The sequence below is a fragment of the Callospermophilus lateralis genome, chromosome 8 (genome assembly GCF_048772815.1).
Source record: "Callospermophilus lateralis isolate mCalLat2 chromosome 8, mCalLat2.hap1, whole genome shotgun sequence".
Taxonomy (NCBI): Eukaryota; Metazoa; Chordata; class Mammalia; order Rodentia; family Sciuridae; genus Callospermophilus; species Callospermophilus lateralis.
Window position 1 is genome coordinate 114,581,864 of NC_135312.1, and position 23,458 is coordinate 114,605,321.

The window sequence follows — 23,458 nt, forward strand, 5'->3', positions numbered from 1 at the left end:
TATATATTAAATAATTCAACTATGTAAAAGATAGATATACAATCTTGATTCAGAATGGTACCTGAAATGCATGAAACCCAGAGGAATAGAGATTTCCTCAGTGACCCCTCTAGATATAGACTGGAATTGGTTTTCCTTCTCATATCAAATATTAAATGATGTTAAAAGTATTTGTCTTATAGCTTTAACTATTTGATGGAATATTTCCCCAAAAAACGTAACCTAAAAAATAATCTACCAAATCAAATGCCACCAATGAAAACTTTATTTTTTAATTCTTGTTTCCCCAGAGGATAATGTAAATTCATATGTCTTTCCAGTCCTTCTCTTTATTCTCCAGTTAACTTCATCTTAGTCTTTAAGCTCTGGGAGGTGAGAATGACCTAATTCTCAGAGAAAGATTCATAAGCCTGCACTGACCAGTGCAAATCCATCCAAGTGAATTTGATTTTTTAAAAAATGTATCGGTTTATTTTTTTTCAATATATTCTAGATGTTGACAGACCTTTATTTTATTCATTTATTTATATGCGGTGCTGAGAATCAAACCCAGTGCCTCCTCACTCATGCGAGGCAAGCGCTCTACCACTGAGCCACAGCCACAGCCCATGTATTGGTTCTTTTTAATTATACATGACTGCAGAGTCCATTTGGATATAATTATACAAGGATGGAATGTATCTTACTCTACTTAGTGTCCCATTCTTGTGGATGTACATGATGGTTGATTCGCCGTGTTGTTTTCACATATGTACATGGGGAAGCCATCAGATGCATTCTACTATCTGTGAATTTGAATTGAGATGTGTCACATTTACTCAGATCTTTTACAGAGAACAGGTATGGCTCTCCTCAGAATATCTAGAAACCCCGGGCATAGTCACCATTAGAAGTCTGGAAGGTAGAAAGGATTCTCTGAGTTTGTTCTCTGCAAGGTATTGACACTGTGAGGGAGGAGCCTCTTTACCTTTAGCAGAATTGATTTGTCAATCTTGTCAAATAACACTTTCTCCCTTAAAAAAAAAAAAAAAAAAAAGATTAATGGGGAACTGAGTCTCATTACCATTCAATCAAGACCTGAACAAATTAATATGAATGTGCTAGTGATTTTTAAAGGCTATAAGTCAGAAAGATCAGCAGTGATCAAGCTCCTTAGCAATGTAATTTTTTTTTTTTATCTATTTGGACTTTGTGCAGCAGAGATTACTTCTGTTTACATGTCACGTTTGCTGTGGCTGTTTCAGAGAGAGCCCCACCAGTGACACCAGATTAATGTTTCAGTACAGTACTGGAAACCTGTTTTCTGTGTAGGTTAATTATTTTAAATTGATAGTGCAACCGAGAGACTGCCGTAGTTCCGATGTGCGTTAGCTTCGTAGGTTCTTCCAGAACATTCCTGTCACATGACGTTTATACTTAAGTATAGTCAGGCCCTGTGCACTCCAATCTCAGTTTTAATCATCTTTGTTTTATTTACACAGTAATTCTGAGAAGTCACCCCCATGATCCTCAGATACTGAACAAAACAACCTAGAATCAAGTGCAAGCTTCTTCCTTTCCTGACCTGGTTGCAGGTTGTCTTTTCCTGAGGTTCAACGGGAATGCTGAGCTTTCCTCTTACACCCTAGCAAGGTTCTGTACAGTCCTTCTGAAGTCGAAGGTGTCATTCCCCAAGCTCATGTCTCACCTACCAGGTTTTCTGAACAAAGAAAACCTCTCAAGTAGTGTTCCGTTGTGTTTTTTTGAGATTGAAAAGATTCTGCAGTGTCACAGTAAGATGTCTGTGGCCTGCTTACTGTAGGTCCTTAAAGCTGAAATTAGCTTTTCTTTCCTGGTGATTAAATTCATGAGTTAACAGTCATTTTACTAAGCCACAAAAATCATTCAGCCTCCCTTCCAACAGTCGTTGGTTTCCTTGGACAAATATATACATAAAGCTTTGGAAGTTCAGTTCCATCAGTCTTTAAGGTCCACCGAGTTTTTCACTCCTGGAGATGGAGGTGATGTTTGAAGATGAGCCTTCTATTTGAAAATGAGCCTTCCTGCCTCAGCTAGGGTTTGAAGGGCCTGTTCATGGTGTGTCTACTTGCTAGCTATAGTTCTCACACCACACTACCTAGTCTTCCCTGTGCTTGAAGAATGGCCATGTTCCTCAAGACCTGGGAAAATTAAATAAACACAGCTTTTTGAGCGTCCAGCTCCCCCTCACCACCGCCCCACCAGTCGTTGGCATGCTTTGACCTAGGCTGTAGCCTTGCAAATACATAGTACAGTTCTAAGTGTTTCCAGAGTAATAGCATCTATAATTATCTGTGTTATAAGGGATCTTCATATTCATTATCTGGCTTAACTCCTTGTCCATTTATGACTTAATTTCTGCTGGTAGGCAACGATATAATATCAGTATATAAAACAGTTAAGAACTTCACATTGGGGCCAGGCATGTAACTCAGTGGTAGAGTGCTTGTCCAGCATGCACAACTCCCTGGGTTCCATCCTCAGCTCCACCAAAAAAAAGAAGAAAGAACAAACTTCATGCTGCCAGTGACATCTTTTGCTTGTCAGAGACAAGAATCACTTATGTTTACCCCCATGTTTGGGTTGATGGTCTGTGACATCTGCGTATTCAATTACAATTTGACTCCCACAGTTTAACCCATTTTGTCCCATGGTTCCAGATATGAAACACCTATAGCAACTTAAATATAGCATATAATATAGAATATAATTATAGAATATAATCATGTAACTATGGTTATAATAATTATAACATTACTTAATATAATAAGCTCTAAATTATGATTTCCAACCTATCTTAAAGCATCTGTCTTAACTTTGTTGAAATATTTGCAGAATTGAAAACCTGGGACTTAATAAGTTAATGATATTTATAGAGGGAAACAGCAGGAGACTTTTTTTCCTGTTTTTACAGTGTAAAAATTTTTCAATTGTTATCTATATTATACTTTGAATTTGATCATACCAGTACCCTCACCTTGGATATTAAATGATTGTTCTTATAAATATCTGAACATAGATTATTCAGAAAGTATACATGTTATTGATTGTAGCTTTATTTGCTCTAATTAGTATCGTAAAGATTGAGGGGAGGTAACCAGTGAGGAATCTTTCTTTATTGTGCTGTTTTCTGGGAAATAGAAGAAAAGTTGGGGGATTGTCTAAATCTTTTTATAGTTTTTGTAATTAAATTACTTACCCCTTATAATTATCAGTGTACTCTGTCATCTCTAGTTATTGGGAAGTTTCCTCTGCTTGTTCTATTTGCCCTCTTGATCCATCTTGTTCAGTTAGCCTATCAGTGCCAAATCTATGTTCAGCTCTCCACTGTACCTGGGAGATTTTCTTACATAGCATTTTATTGCAAGATCATTTATCTTTTCTATTACCCATGCATCATATTTAGAGATAGAGACTCTTACAACTCTACTTAAATATAACTCCTTTATTGTAGAAGTTCTCATACCAGAGGCTTTAGGTGTTAAAATATTATTAATTTGCCAATCAACTGTCATCCATGGGCATAAAGAATCATCTTAAGTCTTATAAAAAGCTAAACACATCGTCTCCTTTCTATTTCATTGCGGTTTTTCCTTTTTATAAGTAAAACTTCTTATGAACAGAAATGTGCTATTCTAAGAGAGACAGAGAGAGCGAAATTTTTTTTAAATATTTATTTATTTTTTTTTTAGTTTTCGGCGGGCACAACATCTTTGTGATGCCAAGGATCGAACCCGGGCCGCCGCATGCCATGCAAGCGCGCTACCGCTTGAGCCACATCCCCAGCCCCTGGAACGTATTGTTCTAAAAAGCCATTTGGAGTCTAGGGTCGGAGCCACACTGAGCTGGATTCCAGTCCCAGATGTTCACTTTACTGCTTTTGACCTTGGACAAGTTACTTATGCTCTTTCCATTTAAAACTGGGCATAATTGGGGCTGGGGTTGTGGCTCAGCAGGAAAGTGCTTGCCTAGCACGTGAAAGGCCCTGGGTTTGATCCTCAGCACCACATATAAATAATAAAATAAAGGTATTGTGTCCAACTACAACAAAAAAATAAATATTAAAAAAAAATGGGCATAATTGCAGGGCTGTGGCAGCTGGAGTTAATGTACATGGCATCAGAGCGAACTCAGTGAACTGCTCTGATTATTACTCTTACTTTCAGTTTGGCTAGATCTGCTTGGTCAGACCAAGATATAAATTCATAAATCATTTTCTTAAAAAAACAGGAAGTCCACTTTTTTTTTTTTTAAGAGAGAGAGAGAGAGAGAGAATTTTAATATTTATTTTTTAGTTATCGGCGGGCACAACATCTTTGCCTGTATTTGGTGCTGAGGATCGAACCTGGGCCGCACGCATGCCAGGCGAGCGCGCTACCGCTTGAGCCACATCCCCAGCCCCTGGAAGTCCACTTTTAAAATATTGTACCTTGGAAATCTGGAAATCTGACATTTTTATATCATACCAAATTGTATCATTCAAAAGCATATTTATTTGAGCTCTGATTCTCATGCTCTCAATACTTCTACTATAAATATCAAGATGAATACTTCAGCCATTCACTCATGTAATCAGGATTATTAGTCTTAGCAACTTATTTTTGGTAAATGGCTTTATTAGAAATCATTCATACACAATAGAACTCGCCCATTTATTTTATTTGTGTATATATTTTAATTTTACATATATACATGATTTTATTTTGGAGATGCTGAGAGTAAATCTGGGACCTTCCAAATGCTAACTAAGCATGCCCCTGGAACTTACCCATTTAAAATGTATAATTTAGTAGTTTTTAGCCTATTCACTATAGTGCATCTATCACTGTACTCAATTTTAGAATATATTCATCACCCCATAAAAGCTTGAGTTCTTTATCCCTTATCCTAACCTCTCATGTCCCTGCCCTAGACATCCTTTCATCTGCTTTCTGTCTCTATAGATTTGTCTATTGCAGACATTTCATATCAGTGGAATCATAAAATAAATGATTTCTTGTGACTGACTTATTTAACATAACATTTTCAAGGTTTGTCCATGGGTAGCATGTATCAATACTTAATTTCTTTTTTTTTTTAATTAATTTTTATTGTAGGTTGTTCAAAACATTACATAGTTCTTGATATATCATATTTCACACTTTGATTCAAGTGGGATATGAGCTCCCATTTTTACCCCATATACAGATTGCAGAATCACATCAGTTGCAGAACCATTGATTTACATATTGCCATTCTGGTGTCTGTTGTATTCTGCTGCCTTTCCTATCCTCTACTATCCCCCCTCCCCCCTCCCCTCCCCTTTTCTCTCTCTACCCCCTCTACTGTAATTCATTTCTCCCCCTTATATTTTTCCTCCTTTCCCCTCACTTCCTCTTGTATGTAATTTTGTATACCCCTGAGGGTCTCCTTCCATTTACATGCAATTTCCCTTCTCTCTCCCTTTCCCTCCCACCTCTCATCCCTGTTTAATGTTAATCTTCTTCTCATGCTCTTCGTCCCTACTCTGTTCTTAGTTACTCTCCTTATATCAAAGAAGACATTTGGCATTTGTTTTTAAGGGATTGGCTAGCTTCACTTAGCATAATCTGCTCTAATGCCATCCATTTCCCTCCAAATTCTGTGATTTTGTCATTTCTTAATGCAGAGTAATACTCCATTGTGTATAAATGCCACATTTTTTTTATCCATTCGTCTACTGAAGGGCATCTAGGTTGGTTCCACAGTCTTGCTATTGTGAATTGTGCTGCTATGAACATGGATGTAGCAGTGTCCCTATAGTGTGCTCTTTTTAGGTCTTTAGGGAATAGACCGAGTAGGGGAATAGCTGGATCAAATGGTGGTTCCATTCCGAGCTTTCCAAGAAATCTCCATACTGCTTTCCAAATTGGCCGCACCAATTTGCAGTCCCACCAGCAATGTACAAGAGTACCCTTTTCCCCACATCCTCGCCAGCACTTGTTGCTGTTTGACTTCCTAATGGCTGCCAATCTTACTGGAGTGAGATGGTATCTTAGGGTGGTTTTGATTTGCATTTCTCTGACTGCTAGAGATGGTGAGCATTTTTTCATATACTTGTTGATTGATTGTATGTCCTCCTCTGAGAAATTTCTGTTCAGGTCCTTGGCCCATTTGTTGATTGGGTTATTCGTTATCTCATTGTCTAATTTTTTTAGTTCTTTGTATATTCTGGATATTAGGGCTCTGTCTGAAGTGTGAGGAGTAAAGATTTGTTCCCAGGACGTAGGCTCCCTATTTACCTCTCTTATTGTTTCTTTTGCTGAGAAAAAACTTTTTAGTTTGAGTAAGTCCCATTTGTTGATTCTAGTTATTAACTGTTGTGCTATGGGTGTCCTATTGAGGAATTTGGAGCCCGACCCCACAGTATGTAGATCATAGCCAACTTTTTCTTCTATCAGACGCCATGTCTCTGATTTGATATCAAGTTCCTTGATCCACTTTGAGTTAACTTTTGTGCATGGCGAGAGAAAGGGATTCAGTTTCATTTTGTTGCATATGGATTTCCAGTTTTCCCAACACCATTTGTTGAAGATGCTATCCTTCTTCCATTGCATGCTTTTAGCCCCTTTATCAAATATAAGATAGTTGTAGTTTTGTGGATTGGTTTCTGTGTCCTCTATTCTGTACCATTTGTCCACCCGCCTGTTTTGGTACCAGTACCATGCTGTTTTTGTTACTATTGCTCTGTAGTATAGTTTGAAGTCAGGTATAGCTATACCGCCTGATTCACACTTCCTGCTTAGAATTGTTTTTGCTATTCTGGGCCTTTTATTTTTCCATATGAATTTCATGATTGCTTTCTCTATTTCTACAAGAAATGCCGTTGGGATTTTGTTTGGCATTGCATTAAACCTATAGAGAACTTTTGGTAATATCGCCATTTTGATGATGTTACTTCTACCTATCCATGAACAGGGTATATTTTTCCATCTTCTAAGATCTTCTTCTATTTCTCTCTTTAGGGTTCTGTAGTTTTCATTGTATAAGTCTTTCACCTCTTTTGTTAGGTTGATTCCCAAGTATTTTATTTTCTTTGAGGATATTGTGAATGGGGTGGTTGTCCTCATTTCCATTTCAGAGGATTTGTCGCTGATATACAGGAATGCCTTTGATTTATGTGTGTTGATTTTATAGCCTGCCACTTTGCTGAATTCATTTATTAGCTCTAATAGTTTCTTTGTAGACCCTTTTGGGTCTGCTAGGTATAGAATCATGTCATCTGCAAATAGTGATAATTTGAGTTCTTCTTTTCCTATTTTTATGCCTTTAATTTCTTTCGTCTGTCTAATTGCTCTGGCCAGTGATTTGAGAACTATGTTGAACAGAAGTGGTGAGAGAGGGCATCCCTGTCTTGTTCCAGATTTTAGAGGGAATGCCTTCAGTTTTTCTCCATTCAGAATGATGCTAGCCTGAGGCTTAGCATAGATTGCTTTTACAATATTGAGGTATGTTCCTGTTATCCCTAGTTTTTCTAGAGTTTTGAACATAAAGGTATGCTGTACTTTGTCGAATGCTTTTTCCGCATCTATCGAGATGATCATATGGTTCTTATTTTTAAGCCTATTGATGTGGTGAATAACATTTATTGATTTCCGTATATTGAACCAACCTTGCATCCCAGGGATAAATCCTACCTGATCATGGTGCACAATTTTTTTTATATGTTTTTGTATCCGGTTCGCCAGCAGTTTATTGAGGATTTTTGCATCTAGGTTCATTAGAGATATTGGTCTGTAGTTTTCTTTCTTTGAAGTGTCTTTGTCTGGTTTAGGAATCAGGGTGATGTTGGCCTCATAGAATGAATTTGGAAGTTCTCCCTCTTTTTCTATTTCCTGAAATAGCTTGAAAAGTATTGGTATTAGTTCCTCTTTAAAGGTTTTGTAAAACTCTGCTGTATACCCATCCGGTCTTGGGCTTTTCTTAGTTGGTAGTTTTTTGATGGTATCTTCTATTTCCTCAATTGATATTGGTCTGTTTAGGTTGTCAATATCCTCCTGACTCAATCTGGGCAAATCATATGACTTAAGAAATTTATCGAATACTTCATTTCTTTTTATTGCTGAATAATATTCCAATGTATAGTTATGCTACATATTATCTGTCACCAGTTGATGAATTTGGGGTTGGTTTCCACTTTTCTGAATATTTTGAGTAGAACTGCCATGAACATTTGTGTTCAGGATTTTGTGAGGACATTTTCACTTTTACATTTCATTTTGTGTGGACATTTTCATATGACCCAGAAATTCTATTCTCATGGTAACTGTAACATTCAACCTTTTGAGAATTGCAAGGACTATTCTCCAAAGCAGCTGCACCATTTTACCTTCTTGCTAGCTGCCGATGGGAGTTGCAATTTCTTCACATCCTTGGCAGCACTTATTATTATCTGCCTTTTTTTACATGATAGCCATCCTCCGGGGTATAAAGTGGTATTTCATTGTGAATCTCAGCAGCTCTTAGAGTTGAATATAGAATTATATTGCTATGCTTTGGTGATACCAGGTCAATGGTGAGGATGATTGAGAAGTTAAGCCTTACATTCTACCTATTAAGTACCTAGGGAACAGGACTTGCCTAGACTTTTTCTTCTTTTCCCATGATCTCTGTTTCATTTTCTCCTGATCTACAGTTTTTGGTTTCCATCAGTTCTCTTGAACTTATCAGCTCTTCCCCAGCAATTCCTGTCTTCAGATATTAGAACAGAGTACACAAATCAGTAATAGCTTTTCATCTTTTCTCTGTTCATCTGTCTCCTTGAGAAAGATTTTCCTAACAAAAAATTAGAGAGCATGTACCTAAAATAAATTTTCTTCTGGACACTTACCTACTAAAGTCTCAGGGTGGATTATTTCCTGTTTCCTCTGCCATCTCTTCAAGTCTATATTCTATTCTGTCTAATACTGTGCCAAGTTAGAATTTCAGGAGATGAAACAAATGAATGAATGTTGTGGACCTTCCAAATCTATTCCCCATAGAACTTTATATTTTCTATCCCTTTGTGTTTTTGACTTGTGTTTTTGATAAAATTCTGTCAACTTACTTTTTAGATGAATTTTTATCTATGTCTACTCTGTTATTCTGTATGTCTGCTTCATCTTTTTTGGGGGGGCGGGGGCGAATCCTGGGGATTGAACTCAGGGGCACTCAACCACTAAGCCACATCTCCAGCCCTATTTTGTATTTTATTTAGAGACAGAGTCTCACTGAGTTAGTTGCTGAGTGCCTTGCTGAATTGCTGAGACTGGCTTAGAACTTGCAATGCTCCTGCTTCAGCCTCCCTGGTTGCTGGCATTACAGGCGTGCACCACCTCACCTGACTGCTTGATCTTTTTTTCTGCAACTTATCTTAAAGGGGAAGCCTTGACTGGCTGCTAGGTGTAATTGGTGGTGTGGGATGCTATAGTTAGATGAGGTTTTCAGAATACAGCTCTTTAATTGTCATCCTTGTTTTATTCTTTGACTCAGAGGGAGCCCTCCTCTCTCAGAATGAGAATTTATGCTTAATGTCTGATGTCTTACACCCTTATTTCAACTTTCTTGGGATATCTTGTTCATTGATGGCTCCCACTTCTATTTTTTAGTGTTCTTATGGCCCCGCTCATATTTTAATTTTATTTTTTGTCATTTAACATTTTACAGGGAGGGATATTGGATGTGACTACTTATTCAGCCATCTTGAATGAGTTAAGTAAACATTTCCAAGTATTAAAAACTTTAGACAAATTTATCAGCGTTTGTATGAGCAAGGAAAGGATTCATGAATTGGGCATCACTCCGAACTGGTGAGATCCTCCCACTAATGTGCACAGGCAGTATTATTTATAAACAGAAAAAAGGAAATAACATACTGAAATAGCCCAATCGTCTACCAGTTCCTGTGTTTGCCTTATTTGGACATGTTTTGGCAGTTTTCAGCCTGTGATTGGCTGAAAGCTCGGCTCCTTATTTTACACATACCATCTGCTTTTTCATTCACAGGGATGCTAGTTAGAATATTTTAAATATTTTCTCTCCTGTTCCCTAAATTCAGCCTGTGATTGGCTGAAAGCTCAGATATTCCAACGTGTAGTTTGCCTGCTTTATTGAATTGAGTTATAGATCTCTACTTATGGAAGCAGCTTCAGGATGAAGTTAATCTAAGTTAACATGTGATTTTTTTCACTTAGACACCTCAAACTTATATATACAAATAAGTATATTTTTTTGTTCCCCAAGCCCTAGTTTATACTTTATTTAGAGACAAGGTCTCACTGAGTTGCTAAATTTCTGAAGCTGGCTTTGAACTAGAGATCCTCCTGTCTCAGCTTCCCCAGTTCCTGGGATTACAGATGTGTGCCACCATGCAAAGCTTAGAGCAAGTAGTTTTCTAATGTGGTTTCTACTCTGTTTTCAATACTGAGTTGAGGGAGTGGTTGTATGGTAGTTGGGGGCAAGTGGGGCCATCTGCTTAAATTCTTTTGCTGCAAAAAAAAAAAAAAAAAAAAAAAAAAATATATATATATATATATATATATATATATATATATTCTAAGGGTATAGGGATTATTTTCAACACAATTTAATTTTTTATTACATCTCTTAATTTTATATGGATTTTCACTAAACTGCTACCTTCCTATCATCAGGTACTTTTATCTATACTGAGCTCATAAATTTAATGTTCATAAAGTAAGATTATTGATAACACTAGGTGGTGAATTGGAGCTCTCCTTCCAGTTTAGACACCTTCTCATTAAAAGCCCAAGTCAAACACTTCTGTGTTCTTAGGAATTTATGAGGAGGTGTTTGTGGAAATGAAGAAAATCTCAGACACAGTGGGAAGAAGTTGAGACCCTGGATTCAGTCCCTAAACCTCACACTGTCTGATACTGAAATAAAAGCGTGGCTTATGGCGAGAAGTATTTTTATACATTTACCCTGGAGCTCATTGAATGAGTGGGAAGTCCAGTCTTCTGAAGTAATGGAAGTCCGTGACTTTGGAGTTCTTCAGATGCATGTTTGAAAATTCTTATTCCTGACCGGTGCAATGGTGCACACCTGTAAACTCGGCTACTCAGGATGCTGAGGCAGGAGGATCGCAGGTTCTGGGCCAATCTGGGTAACCTAGCAAGACCCTGTTTCAACATTAAAAGGGTAAGGGATGTAGCATAGTAGGAGAGCACCCCTTGGGCTCAATTCTCATTATGGGATGGGGCTCATATTCCTTTTTATTTAACTAGCTTCTCTGACACTTGGCTTTCTCATCAATAAAATGGAAAGGGCCTACATCATGGGACTCCTGAGAAGGTTGAGCAAGACTGTTAGGAATGGCTCTGACATGCTAAACCTTCAAGAAGAGTAGCTGTCATTGCAACGCTGATAACTTGGTTTTCATTTCATCCCAATGGTTTTCTGTGACCTGGGAGCCGTAGAAGTAAACCCTTCTGTAGTTTCCTATGCTTCTTCTTTTTTTTTTTTTTTAAATTAAGTTGCAGATAGACACAATGCCTTTGTTTTATTTATTTATTTTTATATGGTGCTGAGAATCTGACCCAGTGCTTCACACGTGCTAAGCAAGTGCTCCACCACTGAGCCCCAGCCCCAGCCCTCCTGTGCTTCTTTATGATGAATGCAATGCTCCTCTCTCTTTAAACAGTCTGTTTTTCATGAGATGAAGGTTATGTTGTTTTGATGCTGCAGTCATTTGTTTTGAGAGTAGAGGAGTATCACTGTGATGCCCAGGCTGGTCTCAAACCCCTGAGCTCAAGCGATCCTCCAGCCTCTGCCTCCTGAATGCTGGGATGACAGGTGCATGCCACCACACCTGGCTCCTAATTGTGCAATACCGAAGTAGCACTTCAAAATGCTTTCTGGAGCCTTTGTGTAGTGGTGCACAGTCTTTTCGGTGAATTAATAACACCCCACAACACAAACAGGAAAGAAACCAAAACAACCCAAAGGCTTTTTAGTTCAGCTGGTTTCCAGTTTGCAGAGGTGTGGAGAGGACTCAGGACTAGTATATTCAACTCCAGATACTTATGTTTTACCTACTCCTTTTAAGGTGCCAGGCGTTACAAGGCATATTAAGGTCCTAAAGGCTTATAAAGGCCCTTATGATAGTGGGTGCGACAGAATGTAAAGAGAAATATAATGTGACAGGTGCCAATAGTTGCTAAGCACTGAATGTATGGGAACAGGTATTATTTCTGCCTGTGGGAGATCTGATAAGACTTCCAAACAAAGGTGTAGATACCTTTTCTGCACTCTACAATTCTATGAGTAAAAAAATCAGGGCTGGCTGTGGTGGCACATGCCTGTAATCCCTGCAACTCGGAGCCTGAGGCAAGAGGATGGTGAATTTGAGGTCAGCCTCAGCAACTTAGCAAGGCCCTAAGCAATTCAGTGAGACCCTGTCTCAAAATTAAAATAAATAAATAAATAAAAAGGGCTGGAACATAGCTCAGAGGTAGAAGGCCCTTGGGTTCAATACCCCACCCAGTACCACAAAAGAAAATCATAAATCGGAGCTGAGCATATACTTGAGGGACATTTTACACAGTGAAGAATACAGAGACAGCTGGGCATTCTGCCTGTTGTCTCTGTATTCTTTTGAAGGTGGCTTTGTGGCAGTGAGCTAATGAAGTGGAGAGGAAGGAGATGAGCAGGGTTGAGCGTGCAAGAAGCCACGTGTTGTACAGAGACTGCATTCCCTGTCCCTAGGTAAGATGGTTTGGCAAGGTCCAGATGTTGCTCTACCTTCCCGTGATTAAAAGAGAAATATGTTTTCATCAGTCTGTATTAGAGATCAAGACTGCCCCACTGTGGATGAAAATCTCAGTTGGAAGATTCAGATCAGAAAAACGGTTGGATTTCTGGCAGGTTCTCAGAGCTGATGGTCCTTAGCCAGAGCCAGGTGCCCGGTGTTGGAAAGCCCTGTGTTTCTGACTTCTCCGCAGGTGAAGGAGTCTCAGCCATGGTGGTTTCTGGTTCTTGTCCATTTTTGCAGAGTTAGCTATGCAAAGGCAGAACTATGTTATGAGATCCGTGTCATAATCAGAACTGAGGAAGAGGGGACAGTAAAAACAGGCCTCTGGCCATCTCTCCCTCTCTCTTTGGGGTACTGGGGATTGGATCTAGTCCCTCAGGTATGGTAGGCAAGCCCCCTACCACTGAGCTGTATCCCAGCCTGTCTTTTGCCCTTTAAAGAGAGGGGGAAAAAATCTATTTTCACCCTAATGGCTGCAAAAGCAACCTGTGGTTAGAGATGTTGTCCATCCTTTGGCACCTGAAATAGCAATGTTAATTTTTTTTTCTGGATTCTTGTGAGGGGAATTCATACTCTACTGAAATATGGTTTTAGTGTTTTCATAAATAGATAAAATATTTGTATTTGATCTATTTAGTTCCTTTATACAACTCACTTATCCTATTCAGGAAATTCATGTGGGGGTTCTTGAGCCTTAAAAATGACTGAGGGCTTATTACAGGATGAACTAGTAATGGGAAAGGTCTTAGGGCTTTAGAGAATGGGAGGGATAGAGATCTCAGGTTGGCAGCTTTTCCTCCCAAAGAACTGGGTCTGTCTTAGTTTTATTTATTTATTTATTTGTTTGTTTGTTATTCTGCTTGCTTTTGGGGCTTATTTAACACTTCTGCCAGTTGTAAAATGAAAAGCAGATTTATTAATTTTTCATTGTAACCAGTGGTTCAAAAGGACTGGAAAGGAAAGGAAAGAAGGAGAAAGAGGATAGAACCATTTAGTATGGGAGGATTTAGAAATTATTTATGAGTTACATTCCTATCCTATCCTTTTGACCACTAAGAAAGCAGGGAAAAAAATCCTCAGATTTAAAAAGTCCACAATGGACAAAGGATAATTGACTTTTAGCTAATATTATGAACTTCATGAATATTCTGTATCCTGACCTTCTCATAATAGTGAACATTTATTGAGCACCTATTATTGTTGGCAAATGTACTGTGCTTTATATGCATTTGTTTATTGAGTCCTCAGTTTGATGAGATGGGTACTGCTCTTGTCCCTCCTTTACAGATGTGGATAGCGAGGCCTACAGAAGCTAAATATTTTTCAGTGAGGTCATTCAGGTAATAAATAAATTGTGAATTATGCACTCCAGCTTGTCTGACCTAGAATTTCTGCTTTTAAAGTCTACCTAGGGGCTGGGGGTGTAGCCGAGTGATAGAGTGCTTGTCCTGCATGTTTGAGACACAGGATTCGAGCCTGTGTATCTCCATAAAGACAAAACAAAATATATGCCCACAATCCAGAGCCAAGGATGGTGGTGCTCACCTGTAATCCTAGCTACTTGGGAGGCTAATGGAGGAGGGTCATTGGAGACTGTGTGTTTGTGGCCAGCCTGGGAAACGTGGCAAGACCTTGTCTCAAAAACAAATTTTTAAAAAAGCTACCTAGATAGTCATATTGAATATGTCTTATCGTCCCACGTGGACATGACCCAGTAAAAGATAGCTGGAAGCACTAATGCCTTTGTGGAACCTGTCATTTTAAGAGACACACATTTACCTAAACAATGTAAAATCAAAGATAAGGGATGAGATTAGAGAAAGGACACATTCAATAAGATCTTGTAAGATCAGGTTTTACATCTGATACAGTCTGATCATCCATCATTACTTCCCACTCCTGGCTCCGTGCCACATGATGTCCACTTCCCTTGAGAAGTGCCAGCTCTGTCTGGCATGGTGCCACACATGGAGATGACCAAGACCCAGCCTTGTGTACGTGACCTTGGTTTCCTTGGAGGGTGGATGGTGATTAGATAACATTGCTGATGCTTAGGTGCCAGATGTGAAGTCGGATAAGAGGTATTTCACCCTCAAATTTGTTTGGGAAATGCTGTGTCATTAAGGTCAGATATGTTTTTTAAATCATAAGATTTCTCAGCACTGTTAAGCTATTAGAGTGTGTTGTGATACTTAAGAGATTATTACAATTTCAGAAACACTGAAAGCAATTTCTGTTATTGGGTCACTTTCTCAGACTTCCTTTCTTGTATCATATCTTATTCCAGGTAGATTTTATGATTCCTTAAGAAAAATCATTAGGGAGGGCCTAAGAGTTTTAATGTGGACCTAATATTCTTAATTTGGCAATGAGGGGAATCGATATTATTTTTAGCCCCAAATTCTTTTTGTTCATCCTTAAATCACAAGTTTTGCCTGCTAAGAAGGAGATTTTTGTAACAAAAAGGGATATGGAAGTAATTATTGAGGTAAAAGAATCGTTAAAGAGCTTGAGGTAGAAAGAGCAGGAAGGATTGATGACACCCTGTCACTAAGGCATCTTTCATTTCTGCTCTTCTCCCTGCCTTGCTTCCTGGGACCAAGTGGCACTGATGAAATGTCCATCTTCTTAAAGTCTCTGCCAAATTCAGCTTGGGGTGAGCAGGGTGCAGTGCGGACGGCAGCTCTGATGTTTCATCTCTGAAACTGCTAAACTGCTAAAGCTCCAAACATAAAAAGCCTGATTCAGTAGACAGTTGAATTTAACAATCGAAATGATTCAGTTGAACCATTGCAGAGAAGAATTATTAAAAAGGAATAACAGCCCATCACCAAGTAGCTGGTTATCTTCCTATTCATGTGTGCTATAATTTTTTTTCCAATGTGTGGTTTGGTTTCGCAATGGCTATTTCAAAACAGAAGAATAAACTAAATGTGTATTGTTTTAGGACAAAGGTGACTCTTAAATCACTATTATGCTTATAAAAAGCAAAAAAAAAAAAGAGAGAAATCTTCGGAAGACATACTTTTCAGCAATATCAGCTCTATCAGTGAACCAACTTCAGCATAAAGGATGCCAGGCAGAAAATGAAGTGGGAGGGCATTGGATATGACTGTCATCAACAGACATCTCCAGGCTGACTGTGAAGCGGCATCTATGTGTGTCCTTGCCTTTGTCAGACACGCTGCTTAGAGTCAGGGAGCAGACACGAGTCTGAGACCTCAAGCAGCCATGCATGCTGCTGTGGGCCGGGTGTCCAGTGAGTGGCATAGACCCATTCAGACCTCAGGCCTCTGCAACTGTAAGATAACAGTTTTTTGTTGTTTTAAGCCACAAAGAAACCTATACAAGGATGCTGAAAAAAAGGGACAGAAAAATTGGGGGTCAGCTCCATGGAGAAAGTGAGTCTTGAGCCAGGTATTAAGTACAATAAAGTCAGCTGGGTACAGTGGCACATACCTGTGGTCCCAGCTCTTCAGGAGGTTGAGGGAAGAAGAAGGCTTGAGATGAGGAGTTCAAGGCCAGCCTGGGCACCATAGCAAGACCCCGTCTCAGAACAACAACAACCATAACAAGAGTAGCAGTAACAATCCGAATTCATGTTCTAGGTACTGAGCTAAGCTTTTTAGTGCCCTTTTAATTCATCTATCCTCCTAGAAACTGAGAAGATAGTGGTCTTCCCCCATGACTCCATGATGTAGGCGGAACGGATCTGAGGCTTAGGTTAAATACCTCGAGTGGCGGTAGTCCCTCCAGCTGGTTGCCACCTGGCCTTTTCACAGTTGTTATGGAGTGCATGACACAGGTCACATGCTGACGGTGTCACTGGCATTGCCTCGGTTACCCCCGTAGGATTTGTAGCAGGTCGTGATTCCTAGTCTTTCTGAGGCCTGGATTGATCTGGCCAGCAGCATGGCTGGGTGCCGCAGTCTGGCTGGGCACAATTCAGGAGCCACTTGTCAAAAGAAACTAACTTTATTTTTAGAACCACACAGTCTGGCTGGGCACAATTCAGGAGCCACTTGTCAAAAGAAACTAACTTTATTTTTAGAACCATATACGCCAAACAAAACAGCTCCTCAGGAAAACCCCTCAGAGCCCAACTGCCACCACCAGCTTCCCACAAGCCACTCCCCCCCAACCCCAGCCTCTCCACCTCCCACAATCCTCCTGCTCTTGAGGCCGATTGGCTGGGTCATGTGGGCGGAGCCAAAAAAGTCCCCCAATGAGCAGCTCCGTGGCCTGAAAGGGCAGGGAAACAGCCCAATGAGCATCACTGCAGAGGAGCCAATCATCAGCTGAATGGGTGGGGGAACAGCTCAATGAGCATCTCCAATGAGCATCACCGCAGAGGAGCCAATCAGCTAGATGTTGCTGGGGCCGCTGTGAGCCAATCATCAGCTGGCAGTCTGAAAGTTTGCTGGGGCCCCTTCGGCTGTGGCTCTCAACAGCTGGGTTAGTACAGAAGAGACTGGAACCAGAAAATTCAGTCAAGACACGCCATCCAGACGAGCTAAGAACCCAAGATGAGGATGGAAACAACAGGCAAGAGAAGGAGGGAACATTCCAGAGACAAGCCGCTGCTTTGTTGGAACCTAAATCTTGTCCTGAGAAAACTCTCCTGCCTCTCACCCCCCTCCCTGTGGTGAGGATGCTGCATTTCAATGAGGTCAGGCACCTTATGATCAGAACGAATGGAAGATGCTGAAATGTGTCACATTGACCAGCAGTGGTCCAAGCCTTTCCACCTGCCCACAGAAACCAGGGAGCAGCCACATAGACTTTTCTGTAATGGCTTCCTCTTTCTCTTGCAGTGGCCACTCTCAGAGAGCCTCTTTAAATTCTTGGCTTTTTCATTCAAGAGAGCAACTGTGTGGTCAACAAGAAGTAGTACGTACTTATTGAAAAGCTACCATGGTGGCACACACCTATAATCCCAGTTGCTTGGGAGGCTGAGGCAGGAGGATGGCAAGTTCAAGGCCAGCCTTAGCAACTTAGTGAGACTGTGTCCAAAGGAAAAGAAATGGACTGGGGATGAAGCTCAGTGTTAAAGCTCCCCTGAGCTCAATCCTCAGTACTATGGACCCCCCCAAAATAGTCACTGTGGGAATCTCAAGTAAAGAAAAGTCAGTTCTGAAACACCCAAACAAAGGTGTCCAAATGGAATTAGAAAGGGGAGGTGAATAGGTAGTATCAGGAATTTTTGTATAATGAGCATTATTAGCTTATATATTTTTTCAGTTTTTTCTGCCTAAATAAAAGAATCATTTAAAATTTGTAAAAAAGCCTTTGAAATTCTGATATCAATATGTAAAATTCCACCTGTAGAGAATCAACATTCCTATCTTTTAAGTAGCCATCAAAGTAAGACTCCTGTGTCCTGAATATCTTGTGTCATTTAATGGATGGGTTCATTTATTTAATCTGTTTATCACAGGACAACAGGTAAATGCCATTGTTGTAAATACAGACGTGTGTTGCCCAATGATGGGAATATGTCATGAGTAGAAGGAATATACTCTAAAATAATAAAAAGTATAGTAAACACATAAACCAGTAGTAATGGGGTCATTTATTCTTAAGTTATTATGTTGTACGTGATTGTACGGGCTGGACTTTTACATGTGTGACAGCACAGTAGGTTTGTTTACACCAACTTCACCACAAACACATGGATAACATATTACACTGTGATGATGCTGTGACGGGTACGATGCCGTCAGACAATAGGAATCCATTAAAATCTTATGGGACCTCCATCATATATGTGGTCCACCATTGACCAAAATGTCCTTATGTGGCACCCGACTAATTCCTTTTCAGACTTTATGGAATCTTTAGTTAAGTGATACAAAATAGGTAGGACTGGTCCATGTTTTATTTGATTTATTTATGTTTTAAATTTATTTTAGTGGTAAGGATTAAACCTAGAGTCTCATGCATGCTAGACAAGCACTCTACCACTGAGCTACATTCCCACCTCTATTTATTTTGTTTTGAGACATGGTCTTGCTGAGTTGCCCAGGCTGGCCTCAAATTTGTGATCCTCCTGTCTCAGCCTCCTGAGTGGCTAGTGCATACACTGTGCCCGGCTGATCTATCTTTAAAAAATAATATGATAAGCCAGGCATGGCAGCACACATCTGTAGTCCCAGCTACTCAGGAGGCTGAGTCAGGAGATCCTCTGAAAGCAGCCAAGTCAATATAGCGGGACCCTAAAAAGTCATCTGTATACTCCCAAACTGGAACTAGACAGTAATGCTTGGGAGTATGCTACAGAATCTCTTCATAGATCGTACTCTTCCTAAATTAGAGAGGCCTTGCTACTCTGACATGAAGTAAAGGACAGATTCCCTTTACCCTACCTCCTCCTTCTGGTGAGTGCACCTTTGTTCATTCATGGAGACTGAGTCTTCCCCAGTTCAAAGAATGAGACCTCTCATGGCTGACTTCAGTTAGTAAGGTCAATCTCTACCCAATGAGGTTTGATTTTTCTCTTCAGTTAAGTGATCAAAGCCAAGTCATCAAAGCCTGAATACTTACAACAGATTCTAATAAATTCTGAGTTAGCTAGTCTTTATTGGTTTTAATCAGAGTAAAAAGATTTTTGTCATCTCTGTTTGAAAGTTATGTGTCATATTCTTAGATTCAGAGCCCTCATCCGTGGGATCTCTCCAGAACTGTGTCTGTGTAAGAGATGGGACACCTCAATACACAAACATTGTACCCTACATATCTAGATTACTCAGAACCAGAAGTTATCATGAAAGTGTGGATTGTCTGGGGTTCTTGGAGTGTCTGACCTGCAGCAGCTTCCTGTCACTTCCCTAGAGGCTCTTCAGTCACCTGGATGCACCGTGGGACCCCGCCCCCCTCCAGCCCTCCGTGTTCATGCACTTGCACACACAGGGCCATCAACAGACCTGTGTCAGCTTGGCTTGGTTTTGTCTGTGTTCTGCTCGTAGGGTATTCTTCCACTTCCTCAATTAGCTTTACTAACCCAGAGGCATGGATGAGTGCAGCAGAAAATGGGGGTGTTTGTCCTGCATGTGTGCATGCATGTGTGACATCCCAAACCAGCAGGCTTCCCATGGTTACCCATCCGCCTGCCCTCACATTGTAAGAATCACTGCTCGTCTGGAGTGACCTAATCCATCAGGCTCTACCTGGTGGGTCCCCAGAGTTAGTACAGTGTGTAAAGTATTTGGCATGTAAACTTGAGAGTTAAGGCATTTTATTTTGTTTTTATTTTTATTATTTTTATTTAGAGACAGGGTCTCACTGAGTTGCTCAGGGCCTCGCTAAGTTGCTGAGGCTGACTTTGAACTCGTGATCCTATTGCCTCCGCCTCCCAAGCTGCTGGGATTATAGGCTGTGCACTGTTTCCCAGATGAGGCATTTTATTTAATAAGTTTTTCATAGAAATGGTGAGCCTTTAAGCTAGTAAGTTATACACATCTGAATATGCAAAAATTCAGAAAGCCCACAAGTGTATTCTCTTGTAATTATTTAAAAATTAGAAACTAAAAAAAGGGAGGAGGGATATTTCTAAAGAGTATTTCATTTGAAATAAACAAAATTCTTACTCTTTGAGCCCAGTGTAAAGTCCAAATGAAATTTCCATATTTGCTATTGATCTGTTCTCATTTTCTGAAGGGGATTTTATCCAAATGTTTTGTTATTGTTGGCAGAAAAGCAAAGCCTGGATCTGCCCTCTGTGATTTGTTTTGCTCAGTCTTGACTTTTTGGACCAAAATACTAACCACTCATTTTTGCCAGAAATTTTGCCTTCCACTGATGTTTTTCTTGACAATTGCACAATATTCTTGGCTATTGTAAAAAATTACTTGGCTTCATATGTAAGTATATAAAATATAAGTATTTTTAAAGTGCAAGTATATAGAGCACACAGAAATAACATATAGACTTATGTATATTCAAGCAAAAAGACTGTGCTATCCAGTTAGTTTTATATTTTGAGGGGGAAAAAAATCTGGCCAAGAACATTTGTTCCAATTTGTTTCCCATTGTCAGGAGATGGGGAATGGAAACTATCTAAGTAGTGGATAATTTCCCCTTACCCTCAAATTATCAACTCTTTGAGCTCCTGGGAGTAACATTTTTTAAACATTGCATGTGCATATTTACATAGGAATCTAATACAACACTGAGCCTGGATTTAGAGGACCATGTTTAAAATGTCCTCTAACAGTTCATCAAGTTCTTTTCTTGGATTTTATTCACTAGTTCAAGAGAGAAGTACTGTGGGAAGGCATTTGTATTTTCTTAGAGCAGAAAGTACGAAAATGACGGCAGAATTTCCTGTTTCAACCAAGAATGGAGGAGGGCTGGGAGCTATTTGCTTCCCGCGTGGCTACATTCCAGCTGTGCAGACTGGTCATAGCACATCTGCCAATCAGAATGGGCCCTGGAGGGAAGCCTTTGGATGCTGGGGCTTGCTGAGACGCATTGCAGCGTGACTCTGTTTCTCCTTGGCTCTCCTCTGTCACACCACTGTGGAGACCGGTGGGGGAACTTGCTGTTGACTAAATAAACTACAAACCCTGGGTCATAGCCACAGCGAATGACTTTCCAAGCACTTTTAGCTCATCTTTAGCCACAGGTAAGAGTTGTCACTTTGTTATTTGCAGATAATTGATCTTTCTCCAGTTTCTAGCTTTACTTTTGTTAGCAGAACTTAACCAAACAGGAGTGATTTTTAGAGAAGATTGGAGTACACCCAGTATGACCATGACTTTGATACTCAACAAGTGAAAACTGCGATGTTTTAATTTAAGGAAGGGGCCAAACCAAATTAAATTAAAAGTCTTAAATGCCATGGGTAAATCAGTGTGGAGAAATTAGAACTGAAAACGTGAAAATTGTGAGATTGGAGAGCAGCGTATCTAAACAGATGTGTTCTATTGTGAGTCTTCCTGTTTAGTGGTTCCTAAAACAGTGTTTTAATGTGTACTCACTCTTTGGCTTAACATTTTTTTTTAACCCATTCATAAAGAATTGATACATAGATTTAACTGTGAGAACCCTATTCCTTTTCTTCCCTCTTTCTAGTTTTGGGGAACGTTTACATTGTCCTCTTTCGCTGCTCCACCAGCAGTAAAAATAGGGGGAAAAAGTTACTTCTAATCTTTACTTTGCTATTAATTAATTAATTAGCATTAATTCTGAAGGTACTATAGGAACCTGTGTTTAGATAATATTCGGTAAGACATATTTAAAAAATAAATTGATGGGCTGGGGATGTGGCTCAAGCGCGCTCGCCTGGCATGCTTGTGGCCAGGGTTCAATCCTCAGCACCATATACAAACAAAGATGCTGTGTCCACCAAAAAAAAACTAAAAAATAAAAATATTAAAATTTGGGCTGGGGTTGTGGTTCAGTGGTAGAGCGCGCGCCTTGCCTGTGTGAGGCACTGGGTTCAATCCTCAGCACCACATAAAAATAAATAAAGGTGTTGTGTCCATCTACAACTAAAAAAATATTTTAAAAAAATTAAAATTATTCTCTCTCTCTCTCTCTCTCTCTCTTTTAAAAAAATAAAATAAATTGAACAGAAAGAATTCTGTCGTCATTTGTATATTATCTTCTGTCGTTAATTTTTCCACACCACTGAGGCGTTCATTTGTTTTTATTTTTAAGCATGTACAGGGGAAGAAGTAGTTGCAATAGTTACTCAGACTCAAAAACAGACAGCTTGCAGATGTTGTTGTTGTTTCTCTTGTATGTGATTATCTTCAGGTTGATTGATGGCACTTTTTAGCAGTCCAGAGAAACACTTTTGAAAACTTCAAGCAGCTTTGCTCTTACTTGTTACCCTGAAGTGGGATTTCTCACATTTGGGGTGAGATCATTATTTGGGGGGATTGTTCTATGCATCGTAGGACACAGTAACATTGTCTCTGGTCTTTACCAGAGAATTAAAGTGCCTTTCTCCCCAGTGTGACAGCACACCCCCCCAAAAAGAATAAAAATGTTTATAGATAGCATGTTATACCTAACTACTGGTGAAACATGGAAATCAACTTCTGAGATACCCTGGATGGGACGGAGTTAAGGATGAGGCTGTGTTGGTCTCAGTGTATTTGCAGATGTTGTAACTAATGGCTCATTTTCCCCTCTCCCCATTCTGTTAGAAGCTTCTGCCAACTATGATTCATGGGATGATTTTTTGGAGCTGAGTAATCTGTGGCTTTTCAGTTTCCTTACTTTCCTTCCTTGGCTAAATCTGTTTGGGTTTTAGCAAAGTGTTTAACACAGCAAAGATCTTTTAAAATGAAATAATACATGTCCTGACATTTTTTCACGTACGTGATTTTACAAACCATAGAAGTTTTTCTGCCTGTCCTTCCTCCATCCTGTCCTCCTTCTCTTCCCTGGCGAGTCCTGTACCCTGATGAGGAGCACCATGTGGGGAGGGCGTGGCCACCTGAGCAGTCCTTTGTGAAATCTGATGTCAGGGCAGCTGATGTTTTAAAACATCTTCTATTAGCTCCTAAAGAGCATTTGACTTACAATTGTCTTCTTTCCTTACAGATCGCAACGAACGAAATAAACCAGAGCACCGTTCTGCCAGGTATGAATCTATGGTCTTTAATTCTTCTGTGTATTTGAAAAACATTGTTTAGAGGCAACACAATTGTCCCTTTTAGG

The 23,458-nt window shown here is 39.7% G+C and overlaps 1 protein-coding gene across 6 annotated transcripts in view; it reads left to right on the forward strand.

Moving 5' to 3' along the window:
* The window catches only part of Sh3d19 (SH3 domain containing 19), a 182,548-nt gene that overhangs the window by 66,020 nt on the left and 93,070 nt on the right, over window positions 1-23,458 (forward strand). For 4 of the 6 annotated variants that reach the window (XM_076864324.2, XM_076864322.2, XM_076864323.2 and 1 more), the window contains exon 2: window positions 23,342-23,381. In XM_076864324.2, coding sequence (XP_076720439.2) covers window positions 23,342-23,381 — 40 coding nt within the window. Of the gene's footprint in view, window positions 1-21,369; window positions 21,411-23,095; window positions 23,113-23,341; window positions 23,382-23,458 lie in introns of those variants that run through there. The other 2 variants (XM_076864326.2, XM_076864327.2) reach the window with 2 other exon arrangements.